Raw genomic sequence first — 21,145 nt, 5'->3', positions numbered from 1 at the left:
ACTAGGGCGTTACCCCTGGGCAGAGGGGCCCATCTTCCTAATTTTAATCCTCTGGCTATTAGGTTCTCAAGAATTTTTTCCTCTTTTTTCAAACTCTGCAAGGGGAAGGGGGGGAATTGATGGGATAAGTTAGAAAAGAGAAGTGGGGGAGAGGGAGAGACAAAAAATGAGAGATGGATGTGAAGCGCACAATACAAAGAGAGAAAGGAGGAGTATAATGGAGTGGAAGGAGGAAAAAGGAAACTTTAGGACTCCAAAAACATTGCAGGAAAAGATGCACAATGATCTATTATATTAAAGTAAAAGTGGAATGAAGCCAAGAAAGGAAAGAAAGTATACAGAAATAATGAACATAGTAAGCTTTTTTAAAACTTACTGAACAAAAGTGAATTGGCAAAATATAAACTGAACACAGTACAATATTGTTTTATTCTTTAAATGCAAATGTTGGCTTTGGATACATAGGAAGTATAATTACATAAAGATATATTTCAGTCCTCAAGATATTAAGTGTTGGGTGGATTTTTCAAGCCCTGAATTAAGTGCTTTGATAGGGAAAGCCACAAAGATTTTTGTAATTGTATTGTTACTTAGCAATATTGTGATAATCTTCATCAAGATTTCAAAATCTCCATTCGGGGAATAAGTGTTATCTCATAAGTATATGTTGCTGTCCGAAAATATTGATCTAACAGTCGTCTGCCAATTCTGATAATTGCTAAATTTGCGTATCTAGATCTGAAATCTACCAATGGCTGAAATTCAAACTGCTGCACGTATTTGTTTTCATAAAACAAATGCCATACTATTTCCTCTTTAAATGAAATATAAGTTGATTTTTTTTTTAAACTAGTGCATATTTTTGTAATCCAAAGGCAAATTTTAGAATGGCTCAATGACACATCTCTGATCTGGTCAAGAAGGTGTGTGTATAACATGGTTGTAGCTATCAAAAAAATAATTACAACTGTTCTTAAAGCTGTCTCGTCAAGTACCATCTTACGAAATGCCAGAAGTAAGATTGCCCATGAAATCTTAGTTTTGTCCCCTGATGTATAAACACTGATTAATTAAATTAGCTTGTTTTTTTCCCCCCACAGTACTGTTTAGGGCCTGGAATGTTTGCAGTGCAGTTGGAATGTTTACAGTATTTAATGAGCAAGCTTCTAGCAAGTATCACAGCACCTGCACAAATAGCTATTTTCATTTTAATTTTTCTGTATGCAGGTTTCAGCTTCTGTACCTTCAAATGAATGCCTGGCCATTAAGGGAAGAGTGTACACCATATTAAAACAAATAGGTAGCGGTGGCTCGAGTAAGGTAGGAGACTTTTTTTTTTTAACCCTTAAGACTAATGGAGCCCATTATTTGTAATCTGACTACTTCTGTTCAAATATGTAGATCATGGGTGTCAAACAGATAGGTCATTTGCTAGAGCCAACCTGGATGATGTATTAGGTGACCCGCATAACACATTCAGATTCTTCAGAATCTTTCTTTTACTAAGTGAAGGCTTAGTTTCTAGCCCTCATAGCTGCAGGGAACATTCCAAATGTGACCAGAATTTAACCACTGTAATAATGTCTGTCTGAGTCTGCAGACAGCCTGAAACAGTGACAGGTGTGAACACCCATGGCCCCTATTAATCTAATTACAGTATCAGTTTTCAAGCCCAGTGATGACTTGTTAATGTGAACATTAGTGACTTTAATCACTGGTCACTTTAGTGGATGAAATAGGAATAGTAGGTGGGAGTGAAGCACGTTGGGTTGAAACCTGGGAGATGCTAGAGGGAAAGAAATGTGGAGAAAAGAAGACAGGAGATTCTCTGAGACAGGAAAGGGGAAAGGAAATGGAGAGAGGAGGATGAGGAAGAAAAAGAAACAGATAGAAATAGAAGAGATGCATCCTTTTTTACTGTGTAGTGAATGTGACAAAGCTCTGAACAAATAATGACTATAGTCAGTGGAAGTTGGGCACCTAACTCCCTTAAGTGCCTCTGAAAATTTTAGGCAAGAGTCAACAAACATTTAAAAATAGGATTCCTTTCCCCCTGCCCCCTCCAGCTTTATCATGTATAAATGCCTGAGAGGCTGTTTATCTAGTTTTTAGGAGTTAAATTTTCAAAGGCTCCTTTGACATACCAGTGATATCAGTTTTTACCTTTCTAAGACATCTGTCTCCGAGAGTTTCTAACATCCCTTCCATCTGCCAGCAATGGAAACTCTGGTTTAACAATAACTGTTACATCTCTCTGAGATATTGTCAAGGCTGAATCCCCGCTCTGTCACTCTGAGTGCAGAAGGTAGGGGCCTGCGAGGATGCTAAAAATTAATATGTGCCATTCCAGGCTTGTATTAAACTCCCAAGGTTACAACTTTTCTCTGACCTTGGCTTGGTAAACGCTGCCACCACCCAAATGCAAAAAAAAACCCTTTCAATCGAGGAAGGAGCATGTGGGAATTCTCTGTGGGGGTACCCTCAAGCCCTTTCACCCTCCCCCCCCCCCCCCCAGGAAGAGCTGAGAAAGAAAACAAAGGAAATTAGCTGTGGCTATCAGCTAATTGAACATGCACAAACCTCTTAAAACACCAAAAATCCAATCCTGTTCTTAAAAAGGTAAATTTTATTAAAAACAAAAAGGGAAAAAATACATCTGGAACTTAGGCTTTTGCGAGATTTTAAAAGAGCAATTCTAAAAATCAAGCACCCAAAATAGCTTTCTTGGGGAGTCAGCTTAAAAGTTACAAGCAAACAAAAGCATCTGGGGTTAGCACAGAGGAGATCCACAAGCCAAAATAAAAAATAAAAGAAATAACCCTAATCACGTCTTTTTAGACATTCCCTAATTTTACTTACATATCTGAGGCTCTGGATAAGTAGGTTCGAGGTATGAATTGATAATCTATAATCAGTTCTTGTTTAAAGCTAGTTACAGCATTACTGCTCCGTGTCCCTGCACCCCAGAGAACAACAGACAAAGGGAAAGTTTCTTTCTCAAGTTTAGAAGTTCTAGCCTTCCCACTGGCTCTTTTGGTCAGGTGCCCACTCCTTTTCTTTTACCTGTGGGCTTGTTAACCCTTTACAGGTAAAGAAAGCAGAGAACAGACATCAAGAGGGATTTTACAGCTAACTGGCTGGTTGGGTGTTCATAAATGGGGGCTACTCCCTCCTTCATTTATCACATATGTAAAGTCATGTGATACCAATAGGTGTTGTGATACCGAATGATGCTGCAGCACCAATATATGTTGTGGTACCAAGTGGGATAGTGGCACTGAACTGGGTTGCTGTCGCTAGCCAGTGCCACATTCTCCTAGAAAGGAGAAATCCTCAGAGTTCTCCTCCAGATCCTGTAAGTTCCCCTTCCAGGGATTCTCCCTCAAAAAGACCTCTGTCTCTGGACAGATGTATAACCTTGGAGAGGCCTTCCTCAGGGCTTGGTACGATAGCGGCAAGAGGCTCCTTTGGTGCAGGTGAGGTGAGAAAACACCACAGTGCTAAAGGTAAACAGGGCTCTGAGAAGAATCTGGTGCTGTTGTCTGGGGTGTCACCAAGCACAGAAGACCAGTACCATTGCACCTGCCTTTAGTCTCCGTAATGGTACTGTGTATGCCTCCAGCCTCTTCAGTGCCATCTACAATGCACCCTAGGCCTCTGGTACAGTCAGAAAAGGACGAACACCCACCACAGCCCCGCTCAATGCCATTATCCCATTGGTGCTGCAGCAACATTCAGTACCCTAGGATTTTAGGTACCAAAAAGACTTAACAGTGACTGCTGAACCAATGTGTCTGCTGCTGGCAGTTACCAAGCACCTTTCAGTACTAAGAACCTTTGGTCTCCAGTTCCTTTTACAACCCCAGTACCATCGCCTCCCTTTTCTGTGGGAGCTCCTCCATTAGAAGAAGAGAATGGTGACTATGAACTTCCCTCCACTTCTTCCATTTCATTGCAGGCTTCTCAGAGGCACCCTTACGCTAACTCTCTCTCCTGAAAGGGTAGAGAAGATGTTCTGGGGCCTCATGACTTCTGATGGGAGCAACCCTGGATACCACTCCCTCCCCCGTGTGGATCTCTGGCCATATTGGGATCCCTGGCCAGCTTATCATCCGCCATTTTCTAGGGCCCCGAGCCTATCCCATCAGGATAATAAAGCGATCCAAGCTTCTCCTCTCGAGGGACAGGAGACCAGGATAGACACAGAAGCCATTCCTCAAATCACAATCTCATCTTCTTTGCCGAATGAGACTCTGATGCCTCTTCCTCCGCCATTAATGTTTGATGATTTTCAGCAGTTCCAGGACCTCGTTAAGCAGGTGGCAGACTTTCTGCAGATACCCCCGAGGCGGTCAAAGAATCCCCACACAAGCTGTTGGACATTCTGCACTCTGTGATACCATTTAGAGTTGCCCTCCCTATTAATGATCTCTGCTGGAACCATTTAGCAAACCTTGGCTACAATGACACCCACTTGTAAAGGGCTGACAAAAAATATTATGTCCCCATCAAGGAATCTGAAATCTTCTCTCACCCACTTCCCAATTCTCTGGTTATTGACACAGTGAACAAGGAAGGCAAACGACTCCATTAAAAATCCACCCCCTGCAGCAGAGATTATGAATTATCAAGTGCTGATGGCTAAGTAAAACTTCACCAACTACACAAAGTTTGAATTGTTTATTGAACACCTTCCTCCAGATAAAAGGGAACAATTCCAGGCCACTGTTGCTGAGGGACAGTTAGTGGCAAGAAGATTGTTGCAGGCAGCTCTCAATGCTTCAGACACTATAGCCTGTTTCATTTCCACAGTTGTGATGGTGCATAGGACTTCCTGGCTACAGTTGTCTGGCTTCCACAAAGAAGTCCAGAATACGGTAGAGGATTTCCCATTTGATGAACTGAAGTTGTTTGCAGAGAGCCTTGACAAGTCATTACATACCCTTAAAGATTCCAGGACCACTTTTCGCTCATTAGGCATCTACACTCTTGCAAACAAATGAAAGGTCATCAGATTGCAAACGGCTGAAAGATCCCGCGCTATGCAATTCTCTGGATTCCAGAGACTCACGAAATTTCCCAGAAAGGAGGCACAGGTTCAAGAGAACGAGACCCTATAAACCTATCTGATGTGGCTTTACAACAGGTGTCGTCATCGAAATGACACTTTTGACAGGGCAGTCGAGGGTTCAAATTCCCCTGTCATTAACCTGCCAGCTTCATTGTTTTGCCCACCTTCACCTATTTGGAAACTGACTCTCCCATTTACAGCATGCATGGGAATATATCGTCTTGAATAAATGGGTGCTGGAAGCAATATCAGGCTACACCATTGATTTTCCCTCCCTCTCTCCTCCTCATTCCCCTTTCCTGCCCCTTTTCAGGGACCCCTCTCATAAGTTCCTAGTAAGGCAGAAAATAAACACTCTTCTTTGTTTAGGAGCAATAGAACCAGCTCAACACGGCTCAACACAGGGGAAAGGATTTCTATTTGAACTGTTTCCTCGTACCAAAGAAGAGCAGTAAGTGGAGACCAATCTTAGATCTGAGACTCCTAAACAAATTTGTAAGATCCACGAAGTTCAGGATGGTGACCCTGGACGCTATAATTGCATCTCTAGATTCAAGGGATTGGTTTTCTGCCTTCAACCTCTAGGATATGTACTTCCATATAGTTATACACGTACCTCACAAGAGATTCCTCTCATTTGTGGTAGGCCAGGATCTTTTTCAGTATCTGGTGCTCCCCTTCCACCTCTCCTCGGCTCCAAGAATGTTGTAGAACAGTGTTTCTCAAACTTCTTGATATCGGGGATTGGCTTGCTGTCATCCTCAACTGTCATGGACTGCTGGAGAGGGGAAAAAAATGAACAGTGTTTCACTGGTATTTCTTGCTCTTTTTTCAATATTGCGAGGCCTTTCTTTTTTTGTACTATCTTCATGTAAAACATTTTTCTTTCTTTCTTACCAACACAGGGCCAATACTCCAGGTCTGTTTGTTTCTTAAAATAAAGTCAAGTTCAATCAGTTATGTGATATGAAAATGTTAACTTGATTTTTAAACATTATTTCAAATGAAGGGTACCAATAATTTTGTCTACAATTGTACACCTCATTTTATCCAGATCGTTCAATTGATTCAGTTTTAAAACAACAATAACAACAAAAAATCAGATGGATTCACTCACCATACTGTTAATGAGATGCTTGTGCCTGTCTTGTAGGCACAAGTCTTTCAATCCTGGGATGAAATGTTTGACGAGGACACTCGGAGCATTTTTCCAATGCTCAGCTGATTGCGGTTTTTTGTTTTCATTGCAGTCATTGCTGAAAATCCAATTTCACAGAGGTATGTGGAATGGAACAGGAGCAAAGTTTTGACAGAGAGTTCACTGAGTTGTGGTTATTCACTTCTGACTGTGATCCAGAAAACAGGTAGAGTAACTTCATGAAACTGTAACTTCAGACCCTCATCACTTGACAGTTCCAGCAACTTGTCTTCCAATGATGATGACAGAGAGGTCTCAGTTTCTAGACAGGAGAATTCCTCATGAACCCATTGTTTTCCTTTCGTTGGATCAGAGTATGATAGGAAATAGTTCTTGAACTTTTGGAGAACTGATTTTAGAAGGGATACCATTATTTCACATAGGAGAAGCAAATCCACATCTTTACTGTCAAGAGCCAGAAATGCAAGAGATGGGAACATGTCATAACAGTTGTGCCCGACTCTCTCTTTCCAGACTTGGAGCTTTATTTTTTTAAAGGTTGTGATCTTGGCAGCCAATACAAAGACACTCAATATACTTCCCCGCATAGAGAGATTGAACTGATGAAAGTGATCAAATATATCTGCCAAATATGCAAGTTTGGCGAGCCATTGTAAAAATCCTGAAAGTATGCTGTCAGAGGAGATATCTTTTGAGACAGGAAGGCTTCAGGTTCACGTTTCAGTTCATACACTTGGATAAATATTTTGCCATGGGATAACCACCACACTTCAGTGTGTAATAGTAAGTGATGGTGTTCAGACCCCATTTCTTCACACATTGTAGCAAAGATGCGAGAACTAGTCAATTTGCTTCCACAAAATTCACAATTTTAACAACTATACCGAGGACATCATTAAGCTCTGGAGACCATTTCTTGACTGCCAAGACCTTGATGAATAAAACAGTGTGTTGCTTGAGCAACTGGTGCAACTTCCATTACTCTTGCTACTACCGCTGAATGTCTGTCTATCATTGTGGCTGCTCCATCTGTGCAAATTCCAACACAGTGGCCCCACTCAAGTCCGTGTCCTGTCACATACACATTTAGGACCCAGAACATTTCTGCACCTCTTGTGTTTTGTGGCAGTTCTTCACAACAGGATTCTTCACATGAAACATGCCTTCATAGGCATAATGCACATAAACAATAAGAAATGCTGCATTAGAAATGTCCATTGACTCCTCCAACTGAATTGCAAACCAGCTTGACTCTCGCACCCTTTCTATCAACTGAGCTTTGATATCTTCTGCAATATCAGTGATTTGATGTCAGACATTATCATTTGACAGTGGAATGCAACTTGTTTTTTGGCAGCTGCATCACCCAAGACTCTGTGACAGACATCTATTACTGAATGCACGATTAGCTCTTCACCACCTGTAAAGGGTGACTTGCTTTAGCTATGTGTAGGGACAGCAGATATGATGCTTTTAACAAATCTTCATTTAATGTTACTGCAGTGTGCAATACTTTCTTTTGCCCCTTTACTGTCTCGTTTCCATTGGAAGAATTCCATCTGCGGACCCACCCAGCATTTCGGCCTAAGGTGGTGTCTCACTTTCATGTTAACCAGGATATCTTTCTCTGGGTTCTCTGTCCAAAGCTGCACTCAACTGCGGAGGAGAGGAGGCTGCACACCTTGGATGTCCGGTGCACCCTGGCCTTCTACTTGGAGCACACCAAGGCCTTCCGCAAGTCAACCCAACTCTTTATTGTGACAGCGGACAGGATTAAAGACCTACCAGTGTCCTTGCAGAGGATCTCTATCTGAATCACATTGTGCATCCGAACCTGTCATGAGTTGGCATGGACCGAACCACCACCTATAATAAAGGCTCACTCAACCAGGGCACAAGCATCCTTGGCAGCCTTCCTAGTACATGTCCCCATCCAGGACATCTGCAGGGCCTCTACATGGTCATCAGTACACACATTCATGACGCATTATGCCATTACCAAGCAGGACAGAGATGACACTGGATTCGGCAGAGCTGTGTTGCAATCGACACATCCATGAACTCCGACCTGCCTCCGGTGGCACTGCTTGGGAGTCACCTACAATGAAATGGACATGAGCAAGCACTCAAAGAAAAGACCTTTACCTGTTTTGTAACGGTGTTCTTCGGGATGTGTTGCTCATGTCCATTCCATGACCCACCCTCCTTCCCCACTATTGGAATTTCTGGCAAGAAGGAACTGAGGGTGGGGGGAGCCAGCAGTGCCCCTTATACCGCACCATACAGGCACCACTCCAGAGGGTGCCAGAGTTGGTCCCCTACGGAAACCTCTGAGGGAAAAACTTCCGGCACCGGTGCATGTGGCGAGCACACACGCCTATAATGAGCAACACATCTTGAAGAACACTAGTCACAAAACAGGTAACTGTCTTTTTCAATGTGTCAAATCATTTTTGAAGGTTTCATAGCATCATTTGCTTAGAGTTGTGCCACACACAACACAGAGTTTTCAGCTATTCTACATCCTCATTTGCAACAAATCCATACTAATGTAAGACTAATCATATTTTTGATTGAAGGCCGAACGTTTCCTTTTCTTTTCTCACCCTTCTTCCTTATCATGTTTGGAGTCACTCACATCTCTGTTTTTTCTGAACTTTTGTTAGTCCCAAAAATCAATCCAGAGGTAACTGCTTTGACAATGACATTGTCTGGTTTAGCTAAGTAAAAGTTTTTTTACTAGAGCTTAACTTTCACTCACTGCTAACTACTTCTTTCCAACAAATGCATGCAAATATGCTTTGCATATCAGCACAATGGCAACGTAGTCGGTTTGTTTATTTGTTAATGTTCAGAAATAATTGAATATAGTGATGTGAAATGCAAGCACAAAAATCCCTTTACATTTTAAATATTAATATTCTGTGTTGGGAAAATCTCAGGAAGTGGCAAGGAGGTTGCCATGAACTGGTGCCAGTCCACGGATCAGTCACTGAGAAACACTGTTGTAGACGGTCCTGTTGGTAGTGGCTGCTTACCTGCGTTCTTGAGCTATTGTGGTATTCCCCTACCTTGACGATTAGCTACTCGGATCAATCCTACCAAAAGGTGTTATCCGCCACAAGATCAACACTTTCTCTGTCTTTGGATCTGGGCCTTCAGCTGAACATAAAAAAAATCCTTACTAACTCCTGTTCAGAATGTACAATTCATAGAGGCCTTCTTGGATTCCCTGACACCCAGGGCATCTTTCCCCATGGACTGGTTCTGGACATTATCAAGACTTATCAAAAATGATTCGGGACAGCTCTCAGACCCCAGTCAAAAACTGCCTTCAGCTTCTGAAACACATAGCAGCTTGCACTGTTGTAACAGAGCATGCCAGGTTACACCTCCACTGTTTCCAGGCGTGACTCAGAACAGTTTACTCTCCAAACAGATACAGTCTAGACAAGCAAGTTTATGTTCCCCAGCAGGTAAAACATTCCCAGGACTGGTGGAAGATTAAGCATAATGTGAGGGCAGAGGTCCCCTTCTTCCAACGAGTACCAATAGTAACCATGACCACAGATTCCTTTTTTGTTAGGATGGGGGTTGCGTCTCGGTGCTCTGACAGCACAGAGCAGGTGCTCACCCCAAGAGACTACCTCCATATCAGCTTTCTAGAGCTCAGAGCGGTCAGAAATGCAGGTCTTCATTTCCTTCTTTTCGTCAAACCCAGATCCATCAAAGTCATGACAGACAGCATGGCTTTCATGTTTTATATCAGTTGCCAAGGAAGGGCAAGATCCCATTTCCTCAGTGCTGAGGCAATAAAATTGTGGAATTGGTTCATAAAGTATCACATAAGGATCTCAGTGTATCTACCTGGCATACAGAATGTCACGACCAACAAACTCAGCGTGTGTTTCTCCTAAGACTGATTGGGATTTCGATCCCCAGGTTCTGATTGGAATCTTTTGGAGTTCAGGGTTTCCAGAAGTAGAGCTACAAACAAAAAATGCCATTTTACTCAAGGAGAGAGGGGGGGATTAGCACGCAATTCCCTGGGGGATGCCTTCCTCCAGCCTTGGATGAAGATAAAAAAGATTAAACAGGACAACTCCAGTATCATTCTAATTACCCCGATGTGGTTAAGGGAAGTATGATTCCCTTATATGTTTCATCTAGCTCTTTTTCCTCCAACAGATCTCCTAGTCGTTCCTTAGCCCCTCACCCAGGACGCCTGTAGTCTGACACATCCCAACTTTGGCATTCTTCACCTCCAAGATCTGGTACCTCAATGGTTTGTGGAGCTAGAGTCATCTTGCTCTGCTGAGTTACAACACATTCTGTTAAATAGTAGAAACTTTTCCACCAGAACTATTTACCTTCAAAAAGTGGACAAGATTTGGCCACCGGTGTGAACTCCACAATGCTGATCCAGAAACTGCCCAGCTTCCGCTTGTCCTGGAATACCTGCTACAGTTTACGAAATCAGGACCGTCCCTTAATTCCATCAAAGTTTATCTGGCAGCCCTAACAGCCTTTCATACTACTATCAAGGGGCTTTCTTTATTTGCTCACCCCATAACCACAAGGTTCATGAAAGGCCTGGGGAATCTCTTCCCAGAGAGAAAAGTTTCTGCTCCTATCTGGGATCTGAACTTGGGTCTCAAAAGCCCCACACCCCCACCCCCTTGAATCAATGGCCACCTGCTCCTTCCTTAATTTATCTAGGAAAACAGCGTTTCTAGTGGCATCTTAATGGCAGATGCCTCCTCTTTCACAATGTTCTACAAGAATAAGGTGTCCTTACAACCCAGGTTTCTTCCTAAAGCGACTTCCGAATTTCAACTGAATTAGATCATATACCTGCAAGTTTTCATTCCAAAATCGCATACTTCCAACCTGGAGATTGTTCTCCATACTCTAGATGTCAGGAAGGTATTATCCGTCTATCTGAATAGAGCTAAACCATTTTGTAAATCCAGTAGACTGTTTCAGTTGCAGGCAGGTCAAAGGGCCCTGAGCTCAATCCACCAAATCAGGGATTGGCAACCTTTGGCACGCAGCCCACCACCCCTGTGCCACTTCCCACAGCCCCCATTGGCCTGGAGTGGCGAACCATGGTCAGTGGGAGCCACGATTTGGCCAAACCTACAGATGTGGCAGGTAAACAAACCGGCCTGGCCTGCCAGGGAGCTTACCCTGGTAGGCCGCATGCCAAAGATTGCCGATCCCTGCACCAGCCCTATTCATAATGTTTCATCATTCGCAGACAGTTACTCCTCAACAGGATATGTGAATCAACTTTTTTTAAGCTGAAACCTCTGCATGAATTTAAACAAATCAGTTATCTGGTGGACCTAAGAAGTTGGCATCCCTCCCACCCCAGAATTTGCATTTAACCTTGGAATTTGAACATGAATGCGCACTCATGTTGTAATTACCACACCCAGGTGTTCTCAGTAGGTTTTTTCCCTATAAAAGTGCTAAAGGGGAAATGCAGGGATGCTATCTTTAAAAACAAACACATCAGCAAGGTTTTTTTGTGTGTTTGGATACCAGTAAAGAAACCATTTCTTCACAAAAAATCATATATAGTATCCAGATTGCATATAATCTTAACAATTGTGATTTCAAAGCAGTTTTGGATTTGATTTATGTTTATAGCCCTTCCTGTCAACTTCTTTTTTTTTTTTTTAACAGAATTTTTTCTATACTTTTATAATTGGCAGGCAGTTTTAGTTTTGTGTTTGGAAATCCATAGTTTCATTCTCAAGAGACAGGAGCCAAACTGGAGAGGAAGCAGCAGTGTTGATATTGGCAGTTGACAAGAGGTCACAGAGTAAAAACTGGGACTTGAAGTATTGGTGGAGATGGAAATTTGGTTTTGAACTTGCATAGGCTACAGTTTTATTCCAGGGGCTGGAACCTGGAAACTTGGATAAGTTGGGAGGAATATATGGGGAGAAAGCAACAGAGGTGGTTATGGTAGACATGAAATGGAAAGTATCAGAGGGGTAGCCGTGTTAGTCTGGATCTGCAAAAGCAACAAAGAATCCTGTGGCACCTTATAGACTAACAGACGTTTTGCAGCATGAGCTTTCGTGGGTGCATCCGAAGAAGTGGGTATTCACCCACGAAAGCTCATGCTGCAAAACGTCTGTTAGTCTATAAGGTGCCACAGGATTCTTTGTTGCTTATGAAATGGAAAACGCAGCAGAAATTCAGAAGCTGCTGTTCTCTCTGGAAGGTGTTAAACGTCCTACAAAATAATTAGGCAGTAACTTTAAGTCACAGTTCTCTGTCCATTGGTCATTTTGAATTTATTTACTGAGAGTGTCTGACTATCTGATGTCTCTTCAGTGATCCTAGCCCAGCTCTTGATAGGCTTTCGTAGAATCATGGAGGATATGGGTTGGAAGAGACCTCAGGAGGCCATCTAGTACAACCCCCTGCTCAAAGCAGGACCACCCACAACTAAGTCCACATCCTAACTTTCAGTTTTCATTGTGCAAGTGGGTTCAGTTGAGAGCCCAAGAACTGCCTGAGTGTAGAACCTGAGCTACCTTCTGAATCCCTTCAGGTTGTTCTTCTAAGGGTACGTCTATACTACCTGCCGGGTCAGCAGGTAGTGTTCGATCTATCAGGGATGGATTTATCGCATCTTGTCTGGATGCGATAAATCGATCCGCTAATTGACGCCCGTACTCCACCTCGGCAGGAGGAGTAAGCGGAGTCGACGGGGGAGCTGTGGCAGTCGACTTGCTGCCGTGAGGACGGCCAGTTAAGTCGAACTAAGATACTTTGACTTCAGCTATCTTAGTTTGAACCCCCCGCTAGTGTAGCCCAGGCCTAAGTGAAGTATTGTGGGGTCAAATAGGGAATCTTTTAGTATTTCCTCTGTAAACTAAAATGAAATGTTACTGTTTTCTTCCCAAAAAAATGCTGTTTGCCCATTCCTAGATGTGGTGATGAAACACACCACAAAGTGAAGAAACATTGGGAATGCATAAAGAGGGCACTTTGGTTTCTCTGCTGTTTTGCAGGTGTTTCAGGTATTGAATGAAAAGAAGCAGCTGTATGCTGTCAAATATGTGAATCTTGAAGAAGCAGATCAACTGACTGTTGAGAGTTATAAGAATGAAATTGCTCATTTGAATAAGCTACAGCAACATAGTGATAAGATCATCCGACTTTATGATTAGTGAGTAAACATTTTAAAATAAGTTAAGTTTTCAAAATATTCCTCAAAGCAGTTACTCTCTAAAATTTAATTTCAGTATGATGATAGCACTTATTATTTATTTTAGTGAAATCACTGAACAGCATATCTACATGGTAATGGAATGTGGAAATATTGATCTCAATAGCTGGCTTAAAAAGAAAAAGACTATTAATCCATGGGAACGAAAGAGCTACTGGAAAAATATGTTGGAAGCCGTTCACACAATCCACGAACATGGTAATTGCTAAATATTTCTAGATATTAATGTAGTACATGTGTTAGAGATCAAATGGATTTTACAGAGTTTGGAGGGGTAGCCGCTCTTTGTGCTGGTAGAAGCTGGGAGCCTTTTTGGATGGGTGGCTTTATAGCAGAGTCCTTGAGTTTTTGTTTATTTTGTGTATTTCAGAGCAATTCTGATATAATCCAGAGGCCATATTTCCCTCCAGAAATGAAGTACCACAATAGTACTTTCCTTCACAACTTACCAAATTTGATCCATGTCTTCTTGACTAAAACGCTTGCAAAATAGTGTCAACACTGTTCAGTGGTAACCAGGACACAGATATAAGGCTTGGAGTAGAAGCAGACTTAGCCTTTTTTCTTTGTTTATGTGGTGTTCATGCCTTTTAGTTAACTCTCAATTTGACTGCTGTGACATCTTCCCTTATTTCCGAAGTAACGCCCTTTCATTCCCTTGCAACAGGAAAAAAAAATTTCTCACCCACCGACTGGATCACATCATTCTTCACTGTATCTCATGCTGATATTTTATATCAGATTCAAGCTGCTTGTCCTCTCCTTTTAAGGCTTTATATAACTCTGCCCTTTCTTCTGTTTGTTTTCCTCTCACATTCTCACCCTGCCTCCTTAAATCTGATAACTAACATTGCTTCAGTTTCCTTTTCTCACTCCTGTCTTTATGCCTTTTTCCTTGCTGACCCATATGCCTGATATGCTCCCTGTCTGTGTGCACCAGACTGAAAGGACAAGATAGGAATTATTTATATTGTAAATGAGGTGAATAAGACAAATCAGGAGCATCTGTCATTTTTCATACTATAAAATAAGGGAACATTCAACAAAAATGGAAGATGGCAAATTCAAAACTAATGAAGTAAAATGCTTATTTCACTCACATGTAACTAAACCGGATGCTACAGGATGTCATTGAGACCAAGAACTTGGCAAGATTCAAAGGGAAATTGGATGACTACATGAACAACAAGAATATCTAGCGTTAACGTTAAAAGAAGAGCATTGAATGGGAAGTCTCATGCTTCAGGGATTAAACCAATCTCTAATTATTAAGGATTAAGCTGGGAGAGGTGGATTATCCCATGTCAGAAATCTGATGCTGACTACTGTGTGAGATGGTGTCACGGGTCTGATACACCCCTCCCCTGCCCCCATGGGGTGTGTCACAGCCCTGCGATCAAGTTTGAAGGGGTGTCTCGGGTCTGAGGGACCTTGGTCCTTAATGCTACCCTTGATAGCAGGGCAATGCGGCCTATTGGCCAAAATCAGTACCACAGCTATTGCTGTCAGGGCAGTGCAGCCAGAGGCAATACTACAGCCCCTGCTGTCAAAGCAGTGTGGCCCAATGGCTAGGGTCAATATTATAGCCCCTGTTGTCAAAGTCAGTACTATTGGCGAGCTGGGCCATCACCCCGGGGTGGGTAGTGGCCAGGATAGGGGGACCAGGCCCGCCCTCTCCACCGGGTCCCGACCTAGGGTGCTGTTGGTGATGGGTTTGTCTGCCACTAGCTCAGCAGGGGTCTGACCCCGAAACACACTGAGCTTTGGTCTGTCATCATTTCCTCGCAAAGCCTTCCTGAGTCACTTCCTACCCTAGTATCAGAGGGGTAGCCGTGTTAGTCTGGATCTGTAAAAGCAACAAAGAATCCTGTGGCACCTTATAGACTAACAGACGTTCTGCAGCATGAGCTTTCGTGGGTGAATACCCAGACTCTTGCATCTGAAGAAGTGGGTATTCACCCACGAAAGCTCATGCTGCAGAACGTCTGTTAGTCTACAAGGTGCCACAGGATTCTTTGTTGCTTCCTACCCTAGTTTCTGGAGTCCTCCGTCTCTGGGATTCTCTGGTCTCTCCCCTCTCCGCGATGTCCTGTGTCGGGGTCTGTGTCTGACTGGCTGGCCTCTGCGTCTTAGAGTGCAGGTGGTCCTTCCTCAGGAACTGGTGACACACCTCCTTCCCCACTGGCAGTCATCCCAGACTGAGCTGCTCTGCTAGCTTTTATATCCTGCTTCCAGCTGGAGCATGTGTGGCCTCCTCAGCTAAGAGAGAAGGGTTAACCCCTGCTGTAGCAGTGTGGGGCTGATACACTCTCCCCCTTAAGATGGCATCCAGGGATGGTGCCTCTTCCCCTTCTCCTCCTCCCACCTGGGAGAAGAAGTCTGCATTATCATGGGCCTTCCCTGGCCATGCAGCACATGGAAGGAGTAGGGCTGGAGTGATAGGTACCAGCGCACGAGTCATACGTTAGTTTCCTTCATACTATTAATCCATCGGAGGGGTGCGTGGTCAGTTACCCAAGAGGTAATACCTTAAGGCATCGACCGCCCACTTAATGGCCAAGGCCTCCCATTCTGTTGTGGAGTAGCAGGTCTCCCAGGGGTACAGGATGGGGTGTTCCTCCCCCCCCCCCCCCGCCAGCTCTTGCAACAGCACTACTCTCAGCCCTGCCTCTGAAGTGTCCGTCTGGAGGGTGAAGGGGTCAGCCACTCTCGTAGGGCCTGGAAGGTGGCCTCAAAGTCTTTTGACCACTGGACTTTTCGTGGCTGGGAGTTCTTTGTCAAGTCCATCAGAGGGGCGGCGAGAATGGCAAAGTTGGGCACAAACCGGCGGTAATACCCTGCCAACCCTAAGAATTGCCGTACTTGCCTCTTTGTCATGAAGGTAGGGTAGCCCCGTAAGGCCTGCACCTTGTCCACTAAGGGGTGTAGTTTTTCCCTACCCACGGTGTAGCCCAGGTAAGTCACCTCTTACTGGCCCACGTGACACTTGTCCGGGTTTGTGGTGAGACCCATGTCTCCCAGGGCTTGCAGCACGCTGTCGAGGTGTTGGAGATGTTCCTCCCAGCTGGTGCTATAGATGACAATACTGTCGATGTACGCGGTGGTGTATGAATTATGGGGACTCAGTATTTGGTTCATGAGCCCCTGGAAGGTGGCCGCGGCCCCATGCTAAGCAAAAGGCATCATGATAAATTGGTAGAGGTCAAAGGGTGTAGGAAAGGCCATCTTCTCCCGGGAAGCTGATGGCAAGGGGATCTGCCAATATCCCTTGGTTAGGTCTAAGATGGAGATAAATTCCGTGTCGCCTAGCCGCTTGAGTAGTTTGTTCACCTGGGGCATGGGGTATGCATCAAACCAGGAGATGGCATTCACCTTTCTGAAGTCAATGCAGAACCTGATGGCTTCATCAGGCTTGGGGACCAGTGCTGTGGAGCTCCGCCAGGACTTCTCAGTCATTTCCAGGGCTAGAATCATCTCTAGTTCCTTCTGCACAACCCCCCACATCTTCTTGGGGAGTGGGTAGTGGTTATCTCTCACCTTCTGTCCGGGGATGGTAGCAGTGTGATGGCTGATCACATGTTTTTTTCCTTGGCTGGGCCGATAAGATGGTGGGGAAGGCAGATACTAACTGCTGTACCTGTTCCTGCTAATGGGTATCGAGCTCCTGGCCAACTGCACTGGTCCTGGCTCCGCGGGTTTGTTGGCCAGTGGCCCCAACTCAGGCTCTGGTGGGTACAGGGCAATCATCGGATCCTCACGTTCCTTCCAGGCCTTGAGGAGGTTCATGTGGTAGATGCCTGCATCCCTCCAATGCCCTGGCATCCATATTTCATAGTTGATGGGCCCTACCCATCTGGTCACCTCAAAGGGGCCCTGCTACTTGGCCAGCAGCTTAGACTCCAAGGAGGGTAATAACAACAGGACCCAATCTCCGGACTCAAAGATCCTCATCTTCATTCCCCTGTTGTAGTGGTTCTCTTGATTGAGTTGGGCCTGTAACAGGTTGTCCTGTGCCAAGGTACCCAGCTCTTGGACCCGTTCCTGCAACCTTAGTATGTACTGGACAGACCTTCCCACGTCTCTCTCAGGAGCTCTAGGATTCCCCTAGGCTGCCTCCCATAGAGGAGTTCAAATGGGGAAAACCTGCTGGAGGCCTGTGGAACCTCTTGCACAGCAAAGAGGAGCGTGGGGAATTGTCCCAGTGCTTTTCCTCCACGAACTTTCTCAGCATCGACTTCAGGGTCCTGTTAAATCGCTCCACTAACCTATCCGTCTGGGGGTGGTAGACAGAGGAGAGAGAGCCCCCGGGTACCACATCACATAGTCAACCACGACGAGGATATACTTGTGGCCCATGTTGCTCTTCTCCAGGGGTCCCACCAACTCTAGGCCAATGCGCTCAAAGGAGATCCTGACCCCAGGCAAAGGCACAAGGGGGGCCCTCGGTACCCCCTTCTGGCTAGCCTTCTGACACTCGGGCAAGAGGTGCAGCAGTCCCACACTTCTTGGTGTATACTAGGCCAAAAAAATCTTTGGGGCAACCCGCTGCAGTGTTTTCTCCCTCCCCAGGTGCCCGGACCTGGCATCTATCTCAGCATCAACAGGCCTGGCGACATACCTCCTTCCCCGCCGGCGGTCAACCCAGACTGAGCTGCACTACTGGCTTTTATATCCTGCTTCCAGCTGGAGCATGCCCAGCAGAGGGGCAGGGTGTGTGTGTGTGGCCTCAGCTAAGAGAGAAGGGTTAAGCCCTGCTGTACCAGTGTGGGACTGATACATCCCATCACAGATGGTATATAGGACAAGATGAACTATGAGCCTGATACAATATGGAGAATTCTGTGTTCTTATTCAGTGGCATAATGGAACTAAATAAAAATGCCTAAATTCCATATCAGTGTTATTTGAATCTACCTCCATTAAATATCCTTCATTCTCATTTTCTCCCCCCTCCATACAAAACACATAACTGACTCCTAGAACATAAAACTAGTTGATGACCTATTCAACAAAGGGTTGGGGTTTTGTTTTGTTTTGTGTTTTGCTGTTTTGTCCAGGTTGCCTGTCTCCAGGAGCCTTGGATGATGATGTCCAAGTGGCACACAGCAAATCTCTCTTCCCCCCTCCTCCATGTGTACCGAGAAAGGGGAGAGCTTTGTCCCTAGCTTGTTTCTGGTACCCTGGACCTTTTCTGCTTTTCTATTTTTGAGGCAGCCCAGCTCATCAGACTACACTTAGGATTTCTAGATTTACCACCTTCTGGCTGTAAACTGGACTCTAGTTCTATCTCCATGGAACAGTTCAGGGTGTATGCACTTCAATTGTCTCAGATTCTCCTTATTAGTAAAATTGGAGTTAAAGGGGCAGCTGCAAGCAGACAAAGACAAAGAAATCCTAAACAAAATGTCAGTCACTTGGCTGCAGCAAAAGTATTGAATTCTGCAGCATTTTGGAAAATGCCCAGTTCTGTGACCTTGAAATCATAATGCCCGTGGGGCCCTGATTGAGAGTAATGCTGCAAATCAGACTATCTGTAGACTCAGGTAGTTCACATTTTCATGATTTTTACTGCAATTGTTAAGGGCTAAAAACGTCTAATTTTATTTTTTTTAATTAAATCTGAGATTCTAAAGCACAATTCAGCAGCAAGGGATGAATTTTGTATCCAAAGAATACATTGGTTTCTGCTCAAAAGTTTAATTGATATATTTGTGAGGAGGGCCAAAAAAATCATACATACTTGGTAGTTTAAAATTCATGTCTTAGTTGAATTAATCTTGGAGTCTTCTTACCTTGCAGGCATTGTGCACAGTGATCTGAAACCAGCAAACTTTCTGATAGTTGATGGAATGCTAAAACTAATTGATTTTGGCATTGCGAACCAAATGCAGCCAGATGTGACAAGCATTGTTAAAGATTCACAGGTGAAATATTTTTAGTAGATGGAGTACTATTTTATAAAATGTAATTTCTGTGTCTGCTACGTTAAGTGATCTACCAACCTAAAGAAAACAACAAACATTAGATTTTTGTGCTACAGAGTACTTTTTATGTTTCTGTAGATAAGTTATGAGCTAATAAAACTTAAGCTACTCATTATTTAGAGTGAATTTCTGTGCTTACTGCATGCATATTGTTAACTTTAAAGTATAGACCACTGAAAGACAGAGCATGGCAGAAATACTCACCCAGATTCTCAGTCTGGAATGTTGCTTTTCAAGGCTTTTATTAGATCACAAACTATCAAAAGAAATGTTTCAAGTTAATTAGATTCCATTAAACACTTGGTTAATTTAAAAATATATATGTTTTTTATTACTAGGTTGGCACAATTAATTACATGCCACCAGAGGCAATCAAAGATATGTCTTCCTATGGAGAAAATGGGAAATCAAGATCAAAGGTAAATTATTCTCTCTCTCTCTCTCTCTCTCTCTCTCTCTCTCTCTAAATTATAAAGGGGGAAATATTCCAGACATTTTGAGGAAACAAAAGCTTAGAATATAAAAACTTTCACTATAACCAGAACATGGAGGAAAACTATTTCATCAAGGCAACTGGGTAGAATCATAGGCCAGGTACATGCTTGCTTTGACCTTGGACGTGAAGGGGAGTAGGGCAGTCTCGAGTGGCAAGAGATGGGAGGGTATGATTGAGGTGCTAAATAAGGAAAGAGATGGGGAATTGAGAAATTATGATCTCTGATCAAAAGGAAAGACAGGAAAAAGTAGATTGAAGCTAGAAGGAAAGTAAGTTAGGATAGTAGGAGACTCTTGTAGAATAAGCTATGTGAATCCTTTTTTAAAAGGAAGCTGGCTGTCAATGTTCTAGTTAAATACTGTGGACGAGAAATTGTGCATTCCTTTAAAAATGGAAATGGGGCTTCATGGGAGACTTTCACTCTGACTAGTAATTTTATGCTCTGGCCATTAAGGATGAAGTAAACTTCTTCAAGCCCAGACAGTAAGAACATCTTTTTTTGCAAACTTTTATCTTATGGCTTTATACTACTGCCTATCACTGTAGTATCTGCTGTTGATATTGATTTTACATGAAAGGGGCTCAGAGTCCCTTGTGGACATCATGGAGTCTCTAGCACGTCTCTCTTTTGGGAATCAAAACTTATGGTGAAAGGCTTTCTCAGAGAGCGGTTTTGCAATGTTTCCTAAAGATGGTCCTCCAGCAATTTGTTTCCTCGCTGGATCCACTTGACCAAGAATGGGTTGACCCCAGCTCTCACATGCTTTGTGATCTCTGTTGTTTTAAAGGATCATAGCTATTACAGGGGTTCATAAATCAAAATTTAGTATTTCATGTAGCTGGGGCTTGATCCACTAATTACTTTGAAAATTAGGACCCAAGCCTCAAACCAGCATCTGGAGCTCACTGGGAGCCCTTGGAGGGACGTTAGTATAGGTCTGATGTGTTCAGTGTCCAGAGCCATGGAGAAAGTAGGCAACCTCATTCTGTGCCTGTGGGTCATCTTCAAATACAGTGAGTTGTAGTAATCCATTTTGGAGGTGAGAGATGCATGTCTTATCATGGCCATGTCATCATCTGCGAGGAAGGAGTGAAGTTTCCTAGCAAGCTGGAGGTGAAAGGTGTTTTTGGAAACTATTACTTGGTTATTCAAGTGTAGTGAGAAGTCAGGCACAATGCCAAG

General features: G+C 43.7%; 1 protein-coding gene across 4 annotated transcripts in view; it reads left to right on the top strand.

Moving 5' to 3' along the window:
- The window catches only part of TTK (TTK protein kinase), a 103,043-nt gene that overhangs the window by 64,664 nt on the left and 17,234 nt on the right, over positions 1-21,145 (top strand). For all 4 annotated transcript variants that reach the window (XM_039531562.1, XM_039531563.1, XM_039531559.1 and 1 more), the window contains 5 exons: positions 1,228-1,320; positions 13,265-13,422; positions 13,529-13,680; positions 19,282-19,406; positions 19,805-19,885. In XM_039531562.1, coding sequence (XP_039387496.1) covers positions 1,228-1,320; positions 13,265-13,422; positions 13,529-13,680; positions 19,282-19,406; positions 19,805-19,885 — 609 coding nt within the window. The remainder of the gene's footprint in view (positions 1-1,227; positions 1,321-13,264; positions 13,423-13,528; positions 13,681-19,281; positions 19,407-19,804; positions 19,886-21,145) is intronic.

This window comes from Mauremys reevesii, linkage group 3 (genome assembly GCF_016161935.1).
Source record: "Mauremys reevesii isolate NIE-2019 linkage group 3, ASM1616193v1, whole genome shotgun sequence".
In the NCBI taxonomy this organism is placed as follows: domain Eukaryota; kingdom Metazoa; phylum Chordata; order Testudines; family Geoemydidae; genus Mauremys; species Mauremys reevesii.
This window is presented reverse-complemented; position numbering and strand designations above follow the sequence as displayed.